The sequence below is a fragment of the Hypomesus nipponensis genome, chromosome 10 (genome assembly GCF_054491055.1).
Source record: "Hypomesus nipponensis isolate SF chromosome 10, ASM5449105v1, whole genome shotgun sequence".
NCBI lineage: Eukaryota > Metazoa > Chordata > Actinopteri > Osmeriformes > Osmeridae > Hypomesus > Hypomesus nipponensis.
The window spans coordinates 14,990,239-15,012,924 of record NC_140370.1 but is presented as its reverse complement, the minus strand read 5'-3'; the positions used below and the strand labels follow the sequence as shown (position 1 = coordinate 15,012,924).

General features: G+C 51.1%; 1 protein-coding gene and 1 long non-coding RNA gene across 3 annotated transcripts; one reads left to right on the top strand and one right to left on the bottom strand.

The window, feature by feature from the left end:
- Window positions 1–818: 818 nt before the first annotated feature.
- Window positions 819–21,231, top strand: LOC146271950 (TGF-beta receptor type-1-like). Its single transcript, XM_084706681.1, has 9 exons — window positions 819–935; window positions 8,179–8,427; window positions 8,892–9,128; window positions 9,553–9,783; window positions 10,093–10,260; window positions 10,406–10,562; window positions 14,645–14,769; window positions 15,694–15,824; window positions 17,160–21,231. Exons 1-9 carry the CDS (start codon window positions 875–877, stop codon window positions 17,283–17,285), a joined length of 1,485 nt encoding a protein of 494 aa, XP_084562807.1. The 5' UTR covers window positions 819–874; the 3' UTR covers window positions 17,286–21,231.
- LOC146271951 (uncharacterized) lies at window positions 12,005–14,173 on the bottom strand. Of its 2 annotated transcripts, XR_014767081.1 has the most exons (4): window positions 13,367–14,173; window positions 12,949–13,052; window positions 12,222–12,328; window positions 12,005–12,149 (listed from the first exon to the last, which is right to left on the bottom strand). It is a non-coding gene; the product is annotated as an uncharacterized LOC146271951 (long non-coding RNA). The 2 variants fall into 2 exon arrangements; XR_014767080.1 differs by having other exon boundaries at window positions 12,140–12,328; window positions 13,367–14,171.
- Window positions 21,232–22,686: the final 1,455 nt, after the last annotated feature.

The following is a 22,686-nucleotide window of genomic DNA, read 5'->3' as shown; positions in this document are numbered from 1 at the left end:
TGTGTGTATGTTGTACATAATTAAGGCCCTTTCTCGGGGTGTAAATGGGATCGACACCTGCTGTCTCTCCGGGTCATTCCAGAATCCTGTGTTTAGAACCATCTGCCCTCTCCGCAGTCCATGTCATTACAGGCACAGAATGTGTGTGCGCACATGCACGCTCGTCTGTATTTTGGAGTCGCTAAACGTGTGTGTGTTCACACGTTGGTGTATCCCTCCACTTCAACGCTCCCTTCTGTTACCGTGTCACCCTCACACACCTGTCCCAAACATTGACTGTCACCACCAGCAGGGACTGGCGCCTTCCTCTGTCACCCAAACACCTCCTGGCATCTCCCAGGGCTCCTCCGGGTCCCCATGCTCGAGCATTTACCATTAGACCAAGAAGACGGGCTTTTGGTAACGAGGCTGTGGTATTTGATACGTCACTGAGAGAGCTCCCTCAATCGCATGTAATTTGCTATACAAAAACGAGTAGCGGTGATATTTTCAGATTAATGTTCATAGCAGCTCTCCAAGTACAAGGGAGTACGAGACGTCTATTAATAGTCATAGCTTGCTTATGAACACAGCAATGAAAAATGATACAGATATGATAACGCTATGTTCCCTTTGTGTTGTGACTGTTTGGACAGTTGCACATTGGCCAGTAAAGTACACACACACACCCATTAAAAGTTGCATCTTCTGGAGGAGAGAATGGATGGGGGAACGGAAAGGGGGCATGGGCGTATTCAACATGGGCGGGGTGTATTCGCGTTGTTAGCCAATCAGACGTTTTTTTTCCTCGGAGCAAGAACTGCGAAAGTGGAGTGTCAGAAAATACGGACTGACCACTGTTGAGTTGAGTAAATTCCGAGCGACAATAGTTACAATGCGCTGTAATCTAATATGTTTAGTCCTGTTGATTGGACCGTATATCCACATATCTACTGGTAAGTAACCGTGTCACTGCCTTTTAACGTTTTTGTTCAAACAAGACTTGCTATCTGGAAGTTTTATGTTCACTCTCTTGCATCTTGTTTTCAAGAATACTGTTTCCAAAGATGGCGCGGGTCAGGGGGAACCGGGGGGTTGTCAAGAATGTTTATTGTCCAGCGAACAGCCTGACGATTGCTTTTAAGAGAATGGAAGACTTAGACAAAAAGTCACAATTCCAGTACGTTACTAGGCCCAGGCTTTGGGGAGCTTTGAGTCTCTCTCTTTCTGTGGGACGAAACCGCTCATGTTCGGATATCCACAAAACAATGCCTTGTTGTTGCCGTGGTAAAAGTTACTACAATGCTCTGGTATTTCTTATGTTGCTAATGGGCCGCCTTTTTGATTGAGCTCAACGTGTCTCTGCTGTAGTAAAAATAAATGTAATCAGAACACACGTATAGACAGAGACTGCTAACGTGTCTTTAATATAACATCCAATTCGGTGCTCTGATGTTAAATGCAGTCGCTCATCAAATGAGGCAATTGAATATAGGCAATATCTAAGCTACATATTGAGATTGTTAGGTTACATTGTTGCACATTGCGCTCATCGTCGAACGTGCAAGTATAGGTAATAAAGACTTGGTTGAAACTAGAAATGTGCTACGTCTGTCGATTCAGATATATAATTCAAGGTGTTGCATTTATCATATCTGCGGGTCACACTTGATACGAGATATTTAAGGTGGCTAAGCAACACCACGTCGCAGCATTTGCCGATTTGTTGGATCATACAAATTAAATAGATATGTTGTTGATTAGGACATAGTGCCCTCGTGATATTAACCACAGTGTTTCAATGAAATCGATTCACGATGCTGTCAAACAATCCCATTCATCATCGTGCACGCTTCTTCACACAAAGCGAGCAGGCAGCCCATCTGGGCGCGTGTGCGGTGATGTGCCCCATCAGTCCACGCGCTGATAGGCCCAGCTGAGAACGGCTCATCTCCACCCTCATCTCGTGTGAATTCTCCCCCACAAACCCCATAGGACCATAAAGGAAATTGTATTATAATGACGTAGCAATAGTGTACTAGAGGGACAGGGCAAAAGCACCACGAGAGATGCAGTTTTCTGATCCAGGTCGTTTCATTTCCAGTCGTTTCTTTCCGTCCCAGACAAGCGATTGGTTTAGAGCGTTGTTGCTGAAACGCGAGTGATACTCTCACGAAGTAACAACGAGAAATCGCTGCACCGCTGTCCAAAAAAAGCCACTGTATGACAGACGAATGAGTTATTGGACTATCTCCACGAGCCTGTTAGAGAGATGTGATTCTCCTCGTGCCGTTGGACAGCCGTTTAGGGGCTTTCTATCCAAACTGCTCAGGAGAAACCTGTCTTACTGACAGAATGGGGCTGTGTTTTAGAGACAAAGACAAGCGGATAGAGGTGTGTGAAAGCGAAAGATAATGTTTGTGCAGACGCGGTATTTGTGTGTGTAAGAGAGCAAATGTTTGTGTCAGTTTGATTTACAATTAACTTACAATGTATCGTATATAAAATCTGTCATTAAAGGGAGCAGCCAAACAGGTTTTCTCTGTTGTTTTTCCTCAATTGTTAATACTGTGATTCTTAACAGGTTGGCAATGCTCACCTGGGTATGTAGACACAGTCTAGGACAGCTGAATATTTAATGGTGTTTATTACTTATATCTTATTCATGAGTGCTTGTGGGTAGCGTGGCAGCCTGCTGACCAAACAACTTTAAGCAGTTAATCTGACAAATGTAATTGAAATCCAGTCTGCTACTGTTCAACAGTACCACCCACTATCTCCCTGCTTGATACCAGAGTATAAGTGGGCAGAATCGACTGAGCTTCACTTTTATTAGTTGGTTCTGAGGGGAGACCTTTCTCAGACAAAACAGAAAACAAACAAACATCAAAACACATGAGGAGAAACCTGAAACCTGCTTGACTTCTCAGACCAATCCCACCTTCCTTCCCTCCCTTCCTTCCTCCCTTTCCTGGAGAAACGATATGTCAGAGAAGAGCTAGATCCCTCGCATCTTCCAGAATGCTTCTTGTGTATGATTTCATCTCTTAACGTAAGGCCACGCTACCCAAGTTTGTTCTTTTTGTCTTTTTAATTCCTTGGTGTTCTTGCCCTCTCAGAAGCCCACCACTGTGAAGTCTTTTTCTGACAATCCTTCAAGTGAGCTCTTGTATAATAGGAGCAGTGGGGTGGAGAGGCAGAGCTCTTGCGTACTGTATAGTGTGCTAGCGAAGAGGCTAGGTGGACGTACGTGACAGGGTGAGTGTGTGAGCAGGCAGTAGAGAATGTTCCCAGACTAAGCAGTCAGACAGCGGTTTGGAGAGGAAGTGGAACACGAGGCAGTGTTGCCTCCTCCTGGAATCCATGACTGGCGGGAGGACGAGGATCGTGTTTGGGTTAGAACTCGCTGTTGCGGTTTTAGCTTTGTTGTCGACTATACTTAAGCCCCTACTTTTGAAGTGGGCCGCAGGCTCGAACTATACGGAATTTGTTTGCCTTCGAGTAACTTTAATTGAAAAAGTATTTTTCAGCTCGTACTGTGTTCAGGAATGTGATATAGTCTGGTTACGGTGTTAGCCTAGACATTACACAACTGTCCCAGACTCTCGCAGTATGATTCCTCCTTGTCATCATAAGGACTGTGGTGTCCTTAGTTTGGTTAGGAGTGAAGACTCGGCTACATACTGGCTCAGGGATGTCTGTCTCTCTCTCTCTCTCTCTCTCTCTCTCTCTCTCTCTCTCTCTCTCTGTCTCTCTGTCTCTCTGTGTCTCTCTCTCTGTCTCTCTCTCTGTCTCTCTGTCTCTGTCTCTCTCCCCATTTGCTTTGTTCCTTTTTTCTCTTTCACTGACAGACACGCCAAGAACCAAAATGCCAGACACCATTTCTTGTCAGACACAGAGAGAGAGCGAGAGGATAGACAGAGGCACGTTCCCTGAGAAAGACAATTAGTTTGCAGTTGTTTGAATGTTCTCTGCCATTCTCTCCACTCGCTGAGAACAGTTTGGATACTTGAAACCAATTAAGCCAGCACTTCTGTGAATCCTTCAGCACGTTCCACTGTATACTGTTGCCTGTGCTGTCTGTCTTTCTCTGTATGCTTCACTGTTTTCATTTCATGGAGTGTGTCTGTGTGTCTGTCATTGTGTGATGGTTGTTTGGCTGTGGGCTCCAAGGACATGAGTAGAGAGGGATTAAAAGTCAGGACACAAGAGGTCAACATGCTGGACATCTGCTTTGGCCAGGTCTCCTGTGACACACACACACACACACACACACACACACACACACACAAACACACACACACACACACACACACACACACACACACACACAAACACACAAAGCCCAATACCGGTCAAGGACAAAGGAGCTGCTGCAGTCAGTGCTATAGAGCAGCAGGGCCAGGTTGTGACCTATGGCAGTGACAATGTGTAGTGATCACACACACACACACACACACACAGACACACACTGCATAGAGCTGGAAGAGCATTGAAACGTGGGTGGGGGAAGGGAGCAGAAGAGCTCTGATTTAATGTGAGGAACACAACAATGGATGGGAGATGGACTTCATGATCTCTGTGTGTGTGTGTGTGTGTGTGTGTGTGTGAGAGAAACCTCATCAGCATGGTCCGTCAGCTCCGTGTCCCAGCTCAGGGGTGGTGGGGGGGGCTGTGTGTGCCATGGGCGGGCTCTCCAGGGGCCCTGTGACACGGCCGTGCTAAGAGGGGGGGAGGTGAGGGGAGATTGGGTGGATGGGGATAGAGAGGGAGAGACTGGGGGGAGGTGTAGAGAGGGAGCGATTCGGAAGAGAGGTGAAAGAAAGCAGTAGAAAACAGCCAGGCATTCTCAAACCTGCCAGCTGCCAAGCCTCTCTCCCTGCCTCCTCTCTCCCAAACCTCTCTCTCCCTGCCTCCCCTTTCCCTGCCTTCTTTCCTCTGGATTTAAGAAATATGACATTTTTCTCGCCGTCTCAACACTGACATCCTTGTTCCCCCGGGCTGGCCTCCCCAGAGAGGGTGTTTAGTGAGAGGGCTGTGGTGGAGTGGAGCGCAGAAGGGTATCACATCAGTGGAAGTGTCATCTATCCTCTTTCACGTCATGTAAGCAAAAATAATTGCCAGGGCTAGCTAACCACCGCTAAGTTTCATTTAGTCTGTCACATAATGGAAACGTTAAGGCCTTCCTCTACCTTTCCGGCCTTCCCATTAGATCCTTGCAACTGCCATTCAGGAGGCTGAAGGTCAGTCGCATCGCTTTTTGTCGACCCCGACTGCCCTCTTTCTCTCTCCGCCGCAGCCAGGAGGTTTTCATGGTTCTTCTTCTTTAGGGGAGTGACATGTGATGTAGAGTCCTCCATTGAAAGTGAACACAACTTTGTTTACTGGGAACAAAGCACACTCTGCTCCTGGAACTTCAGCCCGCAGCCCTGCAGGCAGAGGAGCAATGCTGGCTGGCTGCTCGATTATGTTGTCAAATTTCCAGTCGGCGTGGGAGCTGGGACAAAGCAGAGCTGGAGAATGGCTGCAGAGTCCAGAGGAGCTGTCCGGTGGGGGAGGAGGGGCAGGGGAGAGAGGTGGGGGAGGAGGGGCAGGGGAGAGAGGTGGGGGAGGAGGGGAGAGAGAGGGGAGAGAGGTGGGGGAGGAGGGGAGAGAGAGGGGAGAGAGGTGGGGGAGGAGGGGCAGGGGAGAGAGGTGGGGGAGGAGGGGAGAGAGAGGGGAGAGAGGTGGGGGAGGAGGGGAGAGAGAGGGGAGAGAGGTGGGGGAGGAGGGGAGAGAGAGGGGAGAGAGGTGGGGGAGGAGGGGAGAGAGAGGGGAGAGAGGTGGGGGAGGAGGGGCAGGGGAGAGAGGTGGGGGAGGAGGGGCAGGGGAGAGAGGTGGGGGAGGAGGGGCAGGGGAGAGAGGTGGGGGAGGAGGGGCAGGGGAGAGAGGTGGGGGAGGAGGGGCAGGGGAGAGAGGTGGGGGAGGAGGGGCAGGGGAGAGAGGTGGGGGAGGAGGGGCAGGGGAGAGAGGTGGGGCAGGGGAGAGAGGAGGGGGAGGAGGGGCAGGGGAGAGAGGTGGGGGAGGAGGGGCAGGGGAGAGAGGAGGGGGAGGAGGGGCAGGGGAGAGAGGTGGGGGAGGAGGGGCAGGGGAGAGAGGTGGGGGAGGAGGGGCAGGGGAGAGAGGTGGGGGAGGAGGGGCAGGGGAGAGAGGTGGGGGAGGAGGGGCAGGGGAGAGAGGTGGGGGAGGAGGGGCAGGGGAGAGAGGTGGGGGAGGAGGGGCGGGGGGGTATTGATACTAGATGTGACTGGGCTTGGGAAAGTCCATCTCTGGTTCCCTGCGACGGAGAGGAGAGAGAGGGGAGAGAGAGGGGAGAGAGAGGAGAGAGAGAGGAGAGAGAGAGGGGAGAGAGAGGGGAGAGAGAGGGAGGAGAGAGGGGAGAGAGAGAGGGAGAGAGGGGGAGAGGGGGGAGAGAGGAGAGAGAGGGGGGGGGGAGAGAGGGAGAGAGGAGAGAGAGGGGGGAGAGAGGAGAGAGAGGGGGGGGGAGAGAGGAGAGAGGGGGGGGGAGGGGGGGGAGAGGAGAGAGAGGGGGGAGAGAGAGAGGGGGGGAGGAAGAGTATGCCAGATGGTGTGAGTTGATGGATGGACATTGAGAGGACAGGCTTAGTCGACCATGAGAGAGTGGACGGGAGAGAGAGAGAGAGGGATCAGCTCTGACTTCATTATAGGGCTAATCTGAGGAGCTGCCAGCCTTCATAACCCAGTCATAGTTCTAATAGTCCCTCCTCTCGTTCTAGGATCTTCACAGATTTGATATAGTAACAGGAGTGGTCCCATTTGGCTAGAGGACCCTTTGAGCCATCCTGCCATATAGAGCAGAAACCCGGGGGGGGGGGTCTGCTCTCAGAGTAAGAGTGTCTGAAGTCATGGGCAGACCAGGGGGTCATCCTAGGACCAGGGACCCCCGCTACACCACACATGAGCCCTGTTCCTTCCTTCCTTCCTTTCCTCGTTCTCCCCTTCATTACTTCCTCACTTCTTTGCTCCCCTCCCTATATTAGTCCCTTCCTTTCTTCCTCAGTTCCTTCATTGCTTCCTTCTTCCTGGAGAACTGCTTTCCTGGTGGTCACGTGATCACCTGAGGGTGGATCAGTGTTCAGTGGCAGCTTAGGGTTTCCCCCTGCCTGCCTCTCAGCTATCCAGTCCTGTCAGCCCAGCTCTGTGGGCTCTCTGAATATTACAGCAGCCCTGAGCCAGGAGGCCCAACTCTCTTTTATCTCTGTCTCTCTCTGTCTCTGTCTCTCTCTGTCTCTCTCTCTTAAATAAAGTCTTTTATTTGTCAGGTACACAGAACAACACAAGGTCAGACTGGGCACTGAAATAAAGGAATGTAGAGGTCCCCCGCCCCCCCTCTTTAACGGCCCCTCAGCCCTGCTCTGGTTTCAGCCCGGAGGCCCGTCTAGACCAGCCCAGCACACACACACACACACACACACATACACACACACTGGTGGGGCTGTGGTGGGCTGGGAGGCTGTTTGAGGTTAGGGGGCGTTTAGGGGCGTGGAGGAGCGTCAGCTGAGTCACACAGTGTAGAACACCACATCTGGCTTGGGTTAGAGCTGGTGACACACGCACACACACACACACACACACAGCAGGCTGCTTTAACCTGATCCAGCAGGGGTCAAGGACTGACCAGAAGACCTGGTCTTTGCGGTGGCCGGGAACAACGTCCCTGCAGCATCCACACAGGGTTCTGGCTCCAGGGTTCACAGTATGGGCTAGCCAGGGTTCACAGTATGGGCTAGCCAGGGTTCACAGTATGGGCTAGCCAGGGTTCACAGTATGGGCTAGCCAGGGTTTTCTCCAGTCAGGCCAGGCCAGGCCAAGCTAGGCCAGGCCAAGCTAGGCCAGGCCAAGCTAGGCCAGGCCAAGCTAGGCCAGGCCAGGCTAGGCTAGGCTAGGCTAGGCTAGGCTAAGCAGCCCCAGCCATGCACAGGGAGAAATGCTGTTTGTCATCGCCTCCTGAGCGTCTGTCGCACGTTGAAGATGTGTCGCGAGGACGTGATGTACCTGTCGTGTGAACGAGTCCCCTCAGGGTCTGAGACGGTTGGAAGACGCGTGTGATTCCTAACTCTCTCTCTCTCTCCCCCCATCTCTTTCCCCATCTCTCCCCCCCCCACATACCTCTATCTCTCCATCTCTCTGTGTTGGCAGGTCTGCAGTGTCACTGCCAGTGGTGCTCCAACAGCACGTGTCACACGGACGGCCTGTGCTTCACCTCCCTGGTGCACCTGGAGGGCCGCGTGGTGTCCCAGAATGCCATGTGCATCCCGGAGGCGGAGCTCTTCCCCAAGGGGCGGCCCTTCGTGTGCGCCCACTCCAAGAGGGACAACCGCGAGGTCATCCCCGTGTGCTGCGACACGGACATGTGTAACCGCGACCCCGACCCCGACGACTACCCAAGTAAGGTCACGTTCAGGGGCTCGGTTCGAAAATGACGTTAGCCTTTAGAAGGAGTCGTTTTTGTCAGGTTTGTTTGGGGGGAGATGGCCGTCCCCTGTCGCTCTTGCTAGAGACATTTCAGAATATATGTCATCCCCCTCCACTCGGCTTGAGATGGCAGTTGAGATGGAAGAATACACACACATACACACATACACACACACACACACACAGGTGACCAAAACGGCAGACATGTGGTGTCTGAGGGCTGGCTGGGCTATCTGGACCAGACACCGTTGAGAAATAGTTTGGAATGTCGAACAGGTTTAGACGAGGTCTTATTTACTCACCTTATCTTATATCTGCTGGTCTGTGTGTTCATGTTTTGCAAGGATGTTTGAGTGTTGAAATGTAAGCGCGCTCAAAACACCATGCGTGTTTTTCCTCCTCTCTCACCCCCCACCCCCCCCACCCCCCCCCCCCAGTGCCAACAGAGCAGACCCCGCCCCTGAGCCCGGTGACGCTGGCGGCGGTGATTGCGGGCCCGGTGTGCGTGCTGTGCCTGGTGCTGCTGCTGGTGGTGTACGTGTGCCACAGCCGGGCGGTGCTGCACCACCGCGTGCCCAGCCAGGAGGACCCAGCCCTGGACCATCCCTTCCTGGCCGACGGCTCCACCCTCAAAGACCTCATCTACGACATGACCACCTCCGGATCAGGCTCAGGTGGGCTCGCTCGGCGAGGGCCATGCTGTGTGTGTGTGTGTGGAAAGGCAGAGAAAACCCGTCGTAAAAAAAAAATGATGAAACTTCTTATAGAATAAGTATGACTGGGTGTCCTTGGTGTCTGGTCAATATCTCGTCTGGCAGGAATCTTTTCTCTCTTGTCTGGGGCAGCTGAATGCGGCGTTGTCCTATACGCCATGTGTCCTCCGCAGTTCACCGGGTGCATGTCGTCCGTTACCCAGCGCGCCACATGACCACGCCGTCACATCTAGTCCCTGTTTCCACACAGGGGAGGACTAGGCGGGCTGGAACCATCATCATCATCATCATCATAAAGATTTTCTCCGGGATTACAGCAAATCCTGAGAAATCCTGCCGTGCAGATCGTGTAATCAGCCTCTGTGCTCTCTGTCGCCCCCCGCAGGCCTGCCCCTGCTGGTGCAGAGGACCATCGCCAGAACCATCATCCTGCAGGAGAGCATCGGGAAGGGCCGCTTCGGCGAGGTGTGGCGGGGCCGCTGGCGGGGCGAGGAGGTGGCCGTGAAGATCTTCTCGTCGCGGGAGGAGCGCTCCTGGTTCCGCGAGGCCGAGATCTACCAGACTGTCATGCTGCGTCACGAGAACATCCTGGGCTTCATCGCCGCCGACAACAAAGGTGAGACCATCCTCCGTGTGTGCGGCTGTCTCTCTGGTGTCCACTCTCCCTGCCTCCTCACCTACTGAGGAGTCAGATGGCTGAGCGGTTAGGGAATCGGGCTACATCAGAAGGTTGCCGGTTCCAAATGACCTTGTGTCCTTGGGCAAGACACTTCACCCTACTTGCCCTGGGGGGGAATTTCCCTGTACTTACTGTAAGTCGCTCTGGATAAGAGCGTCTGCTAAATAAATGACTAAATGTACTGACCCTAACCATTCTTACAATGACCCCCCCCTCTCCTGTCCTCCCTCCCCCCTCCCTCTCCAGATAACGGCACGTGGACCCAGCTGTGGCTGGTTTCGGACTACCACGAGCACGGCTCTCTGTTTGACTACCTGAACCGCTACACGGTGACGGTGGAGGGCATGATCAAGCTCTCCCTGTCCACAGCCAGCGGCCTGGCCCACCTGCACATGGAGATCGTCGGCACGCAAGGTGGCTCTGACGTACCTACACACACGCACGCCTCGCAGTTAGTCGATTTCACACGAGTACGGCGTTTGAAAGAAGAGCAAACCTTCATACCAGGAACACACATGGACTCACCTTCCTCTCCCCCCTCTCTCTCCCCCCCCCCCAGGTAAGCCAGCGATCGCCCACAGAGACCTCAAGTCCAAGAACATCCTGGTGAAGAAGAACGGCACCTGCTGCATTGCTGACCTGGGATTGGCTGTCCGCCACGACTCGGCCACCGACACCATCGACATCGCACCCAATCACAGAGTAGGAACCAAGAGGTAACCACGCTCACACGTGTACACACACAAACATATACACTTGTGAGATGATTTGCTCCAGACAGATACTGATGAGATAATAATAAGAAGAAGAATACTTTATTTATATACCACATTTCATACAAGAATTGCAGCTCAATAATTTACATTTACATTTATTCATTTAGCAGACGCTTTTATCCAAAGCGACTTCCAAGAGAGAGCTTTACAAAAGAGCATAGGTCACTGAACATAACAACGAGATAGTCCCAAACATTGCAAGCAGCCAAAACATGAAGCATACATTGTGAAAAAGCTAAACAAGTGCCAAAAGGGAAGACCCATAAGAGCATGTAGTTATACAAGTTAAAAATAAAACAACATGAACCACAAAAGTGCAGGACTGTACCTGTAAAAGAACAATCAACAGTAAAATATTACACAGCAAGTACAAGACTTAACTTCGTTATATCTAACCTACAATAGCAACAAGTCACTCAATAAGAGTCGTAGTGATCCTGGAGGAGACTAACAAATCCAGCCATGCATTCTTAAGTGCCGTTGTACTCCCGGAACAAGTGCGTCTTGAGCCTTTTCTTGAAGGTGGGGAGACAGTCAGTGTCCCTGATGGAGCTGGGGAGCTGGTTCCACCATTGGGGCGCCAGGCAGGAGAAGAGCTTGTGTTGGGACCGGGCAGTCTTGAGCGGTGGGACCACCAGGCGGTTGTCTGAAGAAGACCGTAGGTGACGGGTGGGGGTGTAAGGTTGCAGGAGAGACTTGATGTAGATGGGTGCAGTCCCGTTCACTGCTCGGAAGGTCAGTACCAGGGTCTTGAATCTGATACGGGCGTTGATGGGTAGCCAGTGGAGGGAGATGAGGAGCGGGGTAACATGGGAGCGTCTGGGTAGATTGTAGACCAGGCGGGCCGCTGCATTCTGAATCCTCTGAAGAGGGCGGGTTGCACATGCTGGGAGACCAGCGAGCAGCGAGTTGCAGTAGTCCAACTTGGAGAGGACCAGTGCTTGGACTAGCAGCTGGGTGGAGTGCTCAGACAGGTATCTCCTGATCTTTCGGATGTTGTAGAGGGTGAATCTACAAGACCGGGAGACTGCGGCGATGTGGGCCGTGAAGGAGAGCTCGTCATCCATTGTAACCCCAAGGTTCCTGGCAGAGGATGAGGAGGTCACCGTCGCAGATCCCAGGGTGATTGACAGGTCGTGGGAGATGGAGGGTTTAGCCGGGATGATGAGAAGTTCTGTTTTGGCGAGGTTCAGCTGGAGGTGGTGCTTGGTCATCCAGGCGGAGATGTCTGCGAGGCAGGCCTCAATCCTAGCAGAGATCCCCGGATCGGTCGGGGGGAACGACAGGTACAGCTGGGTGTCGTCAGCGTAGCAGTGGTAGGAGAAGCCATGGGAGGTGATGATTGGTCCAAGTGAGGTGGTGTACAGAGAGAAGAGGAGGGGTCCAAGGACGGAGCCCTGTGGGACACCGGTGGAGAGCTGGCGGGGGTCTGACAGTTTGCCTCCCCAGGAGACCTGGTAGGATCTTCCCGAGAGGTAGGATGAGATCCACTGGAGTGCAGTGCCAGTGATGCCCATCTCTCCAAGTCTGTAGAGCAGGATCTGGTGGTTAACCGTGTCAAACGCTGCAGAAAGGTCCAGCAGAATGATGACGGATGACCTCGAAGCCGCTCTGGCAGACTGGAGGGCAGTGGTGACTGAAAGGAGGGCAGTCTCTGTGGAGTGGCCGGTCTTGAAGCCCGATTGGTTGGGGTCAAGCAGGTTGTTCTGAGAGAGAAAGTTAGAGAGTTGGTTAGATACAGCACGTTCAATTGTTTTAGAAAAGAAGGGTAGCAGTGATACCGGTCTGTAGTTCTGGAGGACGGCAGGGTTAAGGGAGGGTTTTTTGAGTAGAGGAACAACTCTGGCCTGTTTGAAGGCAGAGGGGAAGGTGCCAGAGGTAAGAGAGGAGTTTAGGACATGGAGCAGAAAAGTTATGATAGAGGGGGAGATAGTTTGAAAGAGAGGGGAGGGAACAGGATCAAGGGGGCAGGAGGTGGGGCGATGAGAGAGAATGAGGTCAGAGAGCTCTGACTCGGACAGGGGAGAGAAAGAGTTTAGACATTTAGTTGGGTCAGTCGTGAAAGGTGAGGGGGTAGGAAAGGTGGGTTTAGGGAACCGACTGCTAATGTCGGAGACTTTTTCCTCAAAGAAGGAGGAGAAGTCGTCTGCTGTCAGAGTGGAGGGGGGGGGTGGGGGAGGTGGGTTAAGAAGGGTGGAGAAGGTAGAGAAAAGTTTGTGGGGGTTAGAAGCAGAGTTAATTTTGTTAAGAAAGTAGAGGGTTTTAGCACCAGTTATGTTAGAAGAGAAGGATTTAAGGAGGGAGTGATACTTATCAAGGTCCAGACCGTCTTTGGACTTGCGCCATCTCCTCTCAGCTGCTCGAAGGGTGGACCGCTTTTCACGAATAACATCCGTAAGCCACGGGCAGGAGGGAGAAGATCGAGCAGGCCTGGTTGACAGGGGACAGAGAGAGTCAAGTGATGCAGTTAAAGTGGTTAACAAGGTGTCGGTGGCAGTGTTAGTGGGGTAGGACGAGAACTCGTCAATGGGAGGGATGGAGGATGTTACAACAGAGGAGAAATGGGAGGGGGATAGGGAGCGGAGGTTGCGCCGGAAAGTTACGAGGGGAGGGGAGGTAGGAGGAGTTGTAGGGAGAGAGACAGAGAATTTGATAAAGTAGTGATCAGATATGTGCAGAGGGGTTACAGAGGTTAAGTCAGTGATACAGTTACGTGTCAGGACGAGGTCTAGCTGTTTGCCTGCCTTGTGGGTCGCCGGTGTGCTCAGCAGCGTCAAATCAAAGGCAGTCAGGAGGGACAAGAAGTCAGCAGCCTGCGTTCCTTGGAGGTGGATGTTGAAGTCCCCAAGGACTATCAGGGGGGTTCCATCATCCGGGAGGATGCTGAGGAGCATGTCCAGCTCGTCCACAAAGTCAGCTAGCGGTCCTGGTGGGCGATAAAGAACAATTAAGCATGCTTTGATAGGATTAGTTATCATCACATAGTGGTGTTCAAATGATTTGGCAGTAAAAGAGAGTGGCGTGGATGTGTATTTAATATGTGGGGAAAGAAGCAAACCTGTCCCACCACCCCGCCCAGTTGAGCGGGGTGAGTGAGTGAAGGAGTGGTTGACGGAGAGAGCAGCTGGAGTTGCAGTGTTCTCTGGGCGGATCCATGTCTCTGTCAGCGCAAGGGCATGAAGAGAAGCATGGGATGCAAACGCCGGGAGGAAGTCTGCCTTGTTCACAGCAGACTGGCAGTTCCAGAGCCCTAAGGAAAGAGAGAGGGCAGGTGGAGAAGATCTGGATAGGTAGTGAAGGTTAGAAGTAGACCGTATATATTTTGTGACATATCTACGTCTACGGGTAGTGTAATGAACAGGAATGCTAAAGAAACACATGCTAGCTATGAATAAGTTCTAGGTAGAATATAATCTTATTATGAATATGAATAGGTTGATACTTATCAGAAGAGGTGATCCTCCTCGTCGGCCTTCCTTGGTGGACTCCCGCAGGTAGACTCCTTTGTCTTTGATCGACTGAGTCTTCGTGCGACGAGGCTGCCAGACGAGGCTGCCTCTGTAGTGCTAACCGCCTTAAATATGCAAGGCGCAGCTGACAATGACCCTAATTATGGGGTAATAAAAGTAATAAACCTCTTCTGAACCAAGGCAGCAGATGTGTGTGTGTGTGTGTGTGTGTGTGTGTGTGTGTAGGATGCAGGGAGGACCAGAGAGAAGCTGGGTGTGGGGGGAGTATTGATGTTGATTTGAGAGAGCACCTCTGTGTTATGTAGAGGGTCAGTAATAGTGTTATAGCCACCCTCTCACTCCACACACACACACACTCTTACACCCTTCCACAGTCAGCATTGTGCCCTTCAGGTTTTCTCTGTGACATGGACAGCCCCCGCCCCCCTCATCACACCCGTGTCCCCCCAGGTCCACTGTGACCTTCTCTGCCCTCCGCCCCCCAACCACCACCACCCCTGAGCCGAGCAGAGCTAATATGTGTGTGTGTGTGTGTGTGTGTTTCCTCTCCAGGTACATGGCTCCAGAGGTGCTGGACGACTCCATCAACATGAAGCATTTTGAGTCCTTCAAGAGGGCCGACATCTACGCCATGGGCCTGGTCTTCTGGGAGATAGCACGCCGCTGCTCCATAGGAGGTGGGCTGGGAGGGAGGGGTGGGGGAGAGGGGGTGGGGGGAAGAGAGGGAGAGGTGGGGGGAGAGAGGGGGGTGGGGTGGGGGGGAAGAGGGAGGGGTGGGGTGGGGGGGGAGAGGGAGGTGGGGCAGAGAGAGGGAGGGGTGGGGCGGAGAGGTGGGGGGAAGAGGGAGAGGTTGGGGAGAGAGGGAGAGGTGAGAGGGAGAGGTGGGGGGGAGAGAGGGAGAGGTGGGGGGGAAGAGAGGGAGAGGTGGGGGGGAGAGAGGGAGAGGTTGGGGGGAGAGGAAGAGGTGGGGGGGAGAGAGGGAGAGGTGGGGGGAGAGAGGGAGAGGTGGGGGGGAGAGAGGGAGAGGTGGGGGGGAGAGAGGGAGAGGTGGGGGGGAGAGGGAGAGGTGGGAGGGAGAGAGAAAGAGGTGGGGGGGAAGAGAGGGAGAGGTGGGGGGGGAGAGAGGGAGAGGTGGGGGGGAGAGAGGGAGAGGTGGGGGGGAAGAGAGGGAGAGGTTGGGGGGAGAGGGAGAGGTGGGGGGGAGAGGGAGAGGTGGGGGGGGAGAGGGAGAGGTGGGAGGGAGAGAGGGAGAGGTGGGAGGGAGAGAGGGAGAGGTGGGGGGGAAGAGAGGGAGAGGTGGGGGGAGAGAGGAGAGGTGGGGGGAAGAGAGGGAGAGGTGGGGGGGAGAGAGGAGAGGTGGGGGGAGAGGGAGGGGCGAATGCATGTACATGTTGTACAGGGATAAATAAAGGATGGACAACTGCCAAGTACCCAGTTAGTTAGATCGTACTGTGTGTGTGGGCACGTGTGCGGGGTCACATCAGGTCTCCTGTCATTCCTGTGGGATCCAATAGGAATCCCAAATCCAAACGCTCCTCTAACCCAGCCTGTTTTTATTGGTCTGTCAGTAAGAGTGACCTGATGTCCCGCCCTCTTGCCAGGTATTCATGAGGACTACCAGCTTCCCTACTACGACCTGGTCCAATCAGATCCCTCGGTGGAGGAGATGAGGAGGGTGGTGTGTGACCAGAAGTTGAGAGCGAACATCCCCAACAGGTGGCAGAGCTGTGAGGTGAGAGGATCCACACACACACTGTTCCGAGATGGTATTCTGACACACTTGAGGATTCATACACACACACACACACACACACATGTTCGCTCTCTCTGTCTCTCTCTGTCTCTCTCTCTCTCTCTCTCTCTTTTACTGCCAGCTTGCTTCCCACTCCACCTCTCGTCTCTTCTCGACTAATTTACTCCCCTCAGTCTCTCTCTCTTCTATCTCTCTCCCCTCCTCACTCTCCGTATCTCCACCAACCCTTCCCCCCCCCCTGCCTCTCTTTCTTTTTTATTTATTGATGTGTGTTTTATTGCTGGCAAGCAGGCTATTCAATTACAGACAATTGGCAGTGCTGCAGCCACCCTAATGCAATCATGTCGTCCAAGGTTAGTGTGTGTCGGAGCCGCGGGGCCCTGGAGGATCTGCAGATAGATCACCAGGAAGCTGCCTCCTCTGCTCCCTCCACACAACTGTGGCCATTGCATAATTAAAAGGCTGGAGTGATGAATAGCCAGGAGAGACACAGAGAGCGCTGTCCAGGAGAGACACAGGGAGCGCTGTCCAGGAGAGACACAGGGAGCGCTGTCCAGGAGAGACACAGGGAGCGCTGTCCAGGAGAGACACAGGGAGCGCTGTCCAGGAGAGACACAGAGAGCGCTGTCCAGGAGAGACACAGGGAGCGCTGTCCAGGAGAGACACAGGGAGCGCTGTCCAGGAGAGACACAGAGAGCGCTGTCCAGGAGAGACACAGGGAGCGCTGTCCAGGAGAGACACAGGGAGCGCTGTCCAGGAGAGACACAGGGAGCGCTGTCCAGGAGAGACACAGAGAGGGATGAACAAGGGGAAAGTGGAACGAGTCTCTTTTTTGCTGTTTGGGTTGATTTGCGCGCTGATACACACACACACCTCACACACACACACACCTAGCACACGTTGGACCTATATAGCCTTTCAGATATGGTGCATCAAGTTTGATCGGCTCTTCGATCAAAACTTTTTTTTCTTTTCATTTTTTCAAGACAAGATTTGTTGTTGCTTTATATTCTTCTACTTTATTTGCAGTTTAGAGACTAGAAACGTAGTGATAGAGGGGGAGACGTGCAGGAAAGTCTAACCCGGGCCCCTGCCCTCAGCGCCACCCAGCAGGGTGCCCACCCAGCAGGGTGCCCCCACCATCACCACGCTCCTGTTAGTCCTGTTGAGGCCACCCGGGTCCTCTCTGCTGCTGTGTCCGCTCACCTGTGCCCCCTCCTCTGTCCCCTCCTCTGTCCCCTCCTCTGTCCCCTCCTCTGTCCCCTCCTCTGTCCCCTCCTCTGTCTCCTCCTCTGTCCCCTCCTCTGCCCATAGGTTCTGCGTGTGATGGCCAAGATCATGAGAGAGTGTTGGTACGCCAACGGTGCCGCCCGCCTCACCGCGCTGCGCATCAAGAAGTCCCTTTCTCAGCTCAGCCAGCAGGAGGGCATCAAGATGTAGACCACGCATCACTTCCTGTCCCTTCCTCTCTCCCCCCGTCGCTCCTCCCTCAGAGGACGGAGAGGAGGGTGGTGGAGGCAGTCTCTGTCTGGAGCTCCTCCTCCTCTTCCTCTTCCTCCTCCAGAACAACTGCTCACCTAACAGGAGCAGCGACCCAGACATGCAAGCCCTGGGTCAGCCAGGCCTTAACCCACAGCACCTGGTCCCCAAGACTGGAGAAGACAACTTGGTAGGGATATGGGGGCTCTGAGACTTTCCTTCTGGATTTTTTGCTTTTCATTTTTAACCCTATGGGTCCACGCCCAACTCCTTAACACCCCCCCACCCCTACCTCCCAATGGTAAGGAATTCTGCCCTTTTCAGAGTACTTCTCCAGTGGTATTTGCATCAACACTAGGACCGGCAATATCTTTTAAACAGGGTTTTAATCCAAACTGAAAACGGTCTCTACTCAAGCATTTTTTCATTCGTAAAAAAAAAAAGAATATATATATATATCCTGTAACGAACATAGTTTCATTTTTACAGATGCCTGATCTATAGCGTGTTTAGTTTGTCTGTCAGAACAAGACAGGCCAGGACCTCATTCAGCCTTGTCAAATATGCAGTCAAATTTCGCAATATTTACTTTATTGCTATGTATATATACGTTTCTATAAGTGTGTGTGTGTGTGTTTGTATATATGGGTATTTTGTATATAATTGATGTATGATCAAACGTATATGTATGTCCTTTTTTGTTCACACACCTAAGCTGATAGATATACATGTATACCTCTGCTGTATACTCTGTTGTTCTTCTGGTGAATGTTCTTGCCACCATACTGTTTAGGAGTATGTATCGGTACATACACAGCCTTACAGTAAGCTGATAGACCTACATGTATACCTCTATATTTAATACAGACACCTCATTGGGCTCTTAGAGAAGAGCGCGAGGTGCTACAAATTCATCTGCCGCTCTGAACTCTTGCCGTGTGCCCATTGCATACTCTACTGGTGGAAGTAGCCTTAGTATCTCCCTGACTCCTCAGGAATGAGACACTTGTGTACTCGCTAGGAGAAGGATGCAGTGGAGGTCTTTGTTGCCACGGAACCGATGATCTGAACCCTGAATTTGGGGTTCACTCTGGTGTTGCTTGTGCAATGAAAGTCTGGAGGGGGAAATATATTATGATTGAGGCTTTTATTGTGAAGGAGGTTGTACATAACCATTCAAGGCTTTCCTTGTGAAGGATGTTGTATGAAACCATTGTTATGTTTAGGCTTTTATTATGAAGGAGCATTTATAATACATATCCATAGTTATGCTTTGGGACTTTTGATATACGGCCTTTTGTTTGTTTGAGGGAATTTTTCATAATATTCTTAATTCTGAAGATACGTGGAGCCCTTTTGATTTGAATACATATATGTATGAAAGACTGATGTTATTGCTTTTACCGTTATATATAATTTTGCTGCTAACTAGATAGCTGGACATGCACACGCTGTCCTCTCGTGGCCTCTGTACTTATTACTGTCTTAATTTGTAGGCTAGGACAGAGAGCGCTAACCAAGCATTAGCTTTTCTGTACGTTAGCGATTGAAAACGCACAGCAATGTCTTTCTTTAGCAATAAGTGCCCTTGTGTGTCACGTGGTGATTGTGGTTGATTTATGGCTGTTAGGCTCCGTGGCGTGCGCTCTGTACAGACCGCATATCAGACAAAGCTGAGAGAAATTGATAGTTTTAGGATACAACTATGGTGATGGGAATGGTGATATAACTATCCCACAGTCAGCACAGGGATATCGTGTTAGTCTAAAAGTGCCATAAAAAGACATCCAGGCTTTTCATCTACTTTCCATCTACTTTTGCGAGGTTTCTATTTTACAAAACAAAAATCCTGCTCCAAGCAACCAAAATTGACCTGAGAGAGTGCCATGTTAAGACTGAAGTACGGTTTTTTTTATTAAGTATTAGATTTTGTTTCAAAACAGAAGGGTTTCCAGCAGGCTGTGTTCAGAAATGATAATAGCTACTGGAAAACGAGGGATTGTTTAGTTAGTCGTGTTTGTTTCGAGTTGAGAGCGAGACGAAGATAGATATTGCTGCTACTAAAACCAAATAAAGTATTACTTGTGGGTGAGAGAGATGGAGATAGAGGCATCTCGTCTTCTGTGGAGAAACAATGCAAATTTGCCAGCGGTCTCCAACCCACCCACTGGAAGTTACCGTTTCTTCCGAGAGTTGGAGAGCATTGGGCCAGGCGGTATGCTGCCGAGTCATCACATGTCAACACCTCATCTTATCTGCTGCCTCTAGGACCATTCAGGTGCCCCAGTGAAACTCCGACCCATCACAAATTGAGAAGACGGTGAAAGCGGTCCTGTATGTAGTAGTGGGCAGGTTAGCGTGGAGAGGCAGGATCCAGGTCGAGATACAGCCTTAGAACTCCAACTAGCTCAGACACACGCCAGCTCGTCTGGCTGGGGTTAGCAACCGTGCATATCCCCCCCCCCTCCCCCCTTTACATCTTTACAAAATAGCAAAATAGTGTTTTATATCAAGTTGTTTCTGTTCCTTCCTGTTTGTTCTGTGCTTTGGATGTCCTCTACTATGCTAAGTGTAAGGTGCTGCATACTTTTATACATGCAATTCCATCGTTTAAAAAAATAAAACGGACACGTCTGTTTAGTGTGTCTGTGGGAAAAACCCTTGACCAGATGTGTGTGTGTGTGTGTGTGTGGAGAATGATCTTCATCATCGTGTGCAGCAGTCTGAAGCTGTTCGCACATAGACCATAGAGTGGGCAGTCACTCAGGGTGTTTAGTGCCATAATCATCATCATCATCAGTGATGTCACTTCCAGAACTGGGCCTGAAGGCTCAGTTGAGCTGCACTGGTTCACAGTTCAGTTGGCTGTAGCGTTGATGTCATTGTACCGAGAGGGGGGGGGGGATGGGAGTCGAGTGTTTCCCCTCATTGGGTCACGCGTGTGCCAGGTCACATATGTACCAGGTCACGTGCCATGTGCATGTCCAGCCCAGTGCATTCAGAACCTTATGGGTCTGTTCTGACAGTGCCTATTGCTAGAACGTTCTATAAATGGAACCACAGACACAAACATGCTGTCACGTTGGATCATATCATGGATTGTTGTTCTTCTGAAAAGGCACGGAAGAACTCCCTGGGTGTTAGCGATGCGGCGTTTGTCCATGAAGAAGTGTCATGAAGGTGGACAGATCTGTGGAGTTTCTTTTGATTTACCTCAATGTACATAGGAATTATTCTTTCCTGTTTTTTTTCCTTCCACTCTGACATTCTGTTTCTTTGAGATATGAGAAATGCACATTTTTGTTCTGTGTGTGTCAGAGGTAGTCACTGTCCGGGATTCCCCCGTAGGAAGGAATCCTACTTTCTAGGTTATGTTGGACCGTCATATATCTGAAGAAAAAAAAATGTGTTCCAAAATTTGTTTTTGTTATTTTTAAAGAATGTTTTATTTCTAAATGATGTCCGAGGTGACTTTTGGAGGGAGCGACCTCAGATCCCAACCCTGACCCATTCCTCCTTCTGGAATGTTCCTGTAGATCTGGAGAGGTTGGGTAGGTCTAAACAGCATGGCTACAGAACCATCCTGCCCTCTGGCTGGCCTGATGGGACTGCAGCCATCTTTATCAGGTCTATCCATCCCCCCCGTGAGATCTACACGTTTAAGGTCGGTAAGGGTGACGTAGGGTTGATTCGAGTGCTCCTAAGGATCTGGTGATGAAAGGGAGAAGGCCAGAAAGGGTTGGGATGTTTGTCTAGACAGCATTAGGAAGAGTGCATTCTCCCTATGTAAAGACCATGTGCATCCACTTGTGTAATGTGTTTAAGAGAGTATCAAATCGGGAGTGAGAAGAGATGATTATCTTGTGAAGTAAGGAATTTTGTGAATAAATGTATACACATTTCTTTACTTTGGTGTCTTTTTTTGTTGTCTGTCAAAAATGCCCCTTTTAGTGCATTAAGGGACGCCTGTACTGTGGAACTCCAGTGCCAATGTTAATTCCTTCATATATAGTTTGCTAGCATGTCATGAAAAGTGTGACAAACGAGAAACTCAAATATCCAGAGTGTAATTTAAGAACCCCATGGAAAAGACAACTTGGAAATAGTTTTTAGACTGTTTTACTTTATCGAAAATTGTGTGTATTTTTTTTTTTCCCCATCTCCCCCCTCTCAATCCATCTTCCACAACCACTTAACGGTTTTCTCTCTCTTCCAAATCTCCTGGTGGATGTGATTAAGGTGTTCTGTGGAAAGAGATTTTTCTACAGTGAAATATGCAGTGATTTGATCTTGGGTCGTCTTATCTGTACCTGAGAGGACTGACAGTCTCTGGAACGTTCCGCAGAGTGTCTTGGCAGTTTGAGAATGTACCACCTCTCGTCTCTTCTCCCTCCCCTCCCGTCCTCGGGCTACTTTGGCATTCACCGACCTACTTCCATTGCCTTTAAAGCAACCTACATTTGAAAAGAACATTTCTCTAGTGCATACGGAAGTAAGACATGACATTCTTTCGTTATCAAACCAAAACAGTGCACGACCGAAGGTTAAAAGGCGCACATTCATGAGAAATACACAAACACAAAAACAAGAACTCTTGATGAACGCCTCGATAACAGTTGTCTTTAGAAAACCCGTAGGCACAGTTGACTCAGACGCCGGCCGTTGTCTTTGACGGCCAGGACGATCGACCCCGGCTGCGTACGTCTCCGTCGTCACGCGCCTCGCACACGCGCCCTCTGTGGCCTTGCTCGTCAGCTCTTTGACTTTCTCACCGCCCATAGATCTCTCCACCGTCCTTCTCCACACCTCCGTCCATATCTGGTGCTCATCAACGTCTTTCTCTCACTTTCTTTTCAGTTGCTCCCTTTATTCAGTTTATAAGGTCTTTGAATGATTCAATGCCTAATGTGTTGGTCCCAATTTCTGTTTGCAGAAGAGTAGACAACTGATTAGTGAATAGCTGTCTAGACTTGGAGGACATGAAAGAGGATGCTGTGGAGCCTGAATAAGACGGGTAGTCCACGATCCGTATCACGTCCCCTGGACTCCAGCGCCAACGTCCAGGGTCGTGGGACTGAGATACAAACCCTTCCTGAACTGCCTCAGTCTGCTGTTACCTGACTCTGGTGTTCCAGAAGCTGTGTATAACAACTGTGTTCTTATAAAACAGGGTGAAGAATTTTGAGGTGGAAGAACGCATGTTTGTGTGGATATGTCTGCATGGAAATCCCTCGCATGCTGTCGTATTGATATCTATTCATCACGCATCGTGTTGATACAGATGACTCATTGTTGGGGAAGCAAGCGGTGGGTTTGAGGTTCTGGAATCAAACACAAAGCTGTCAGCATGTCATCTCCTCAC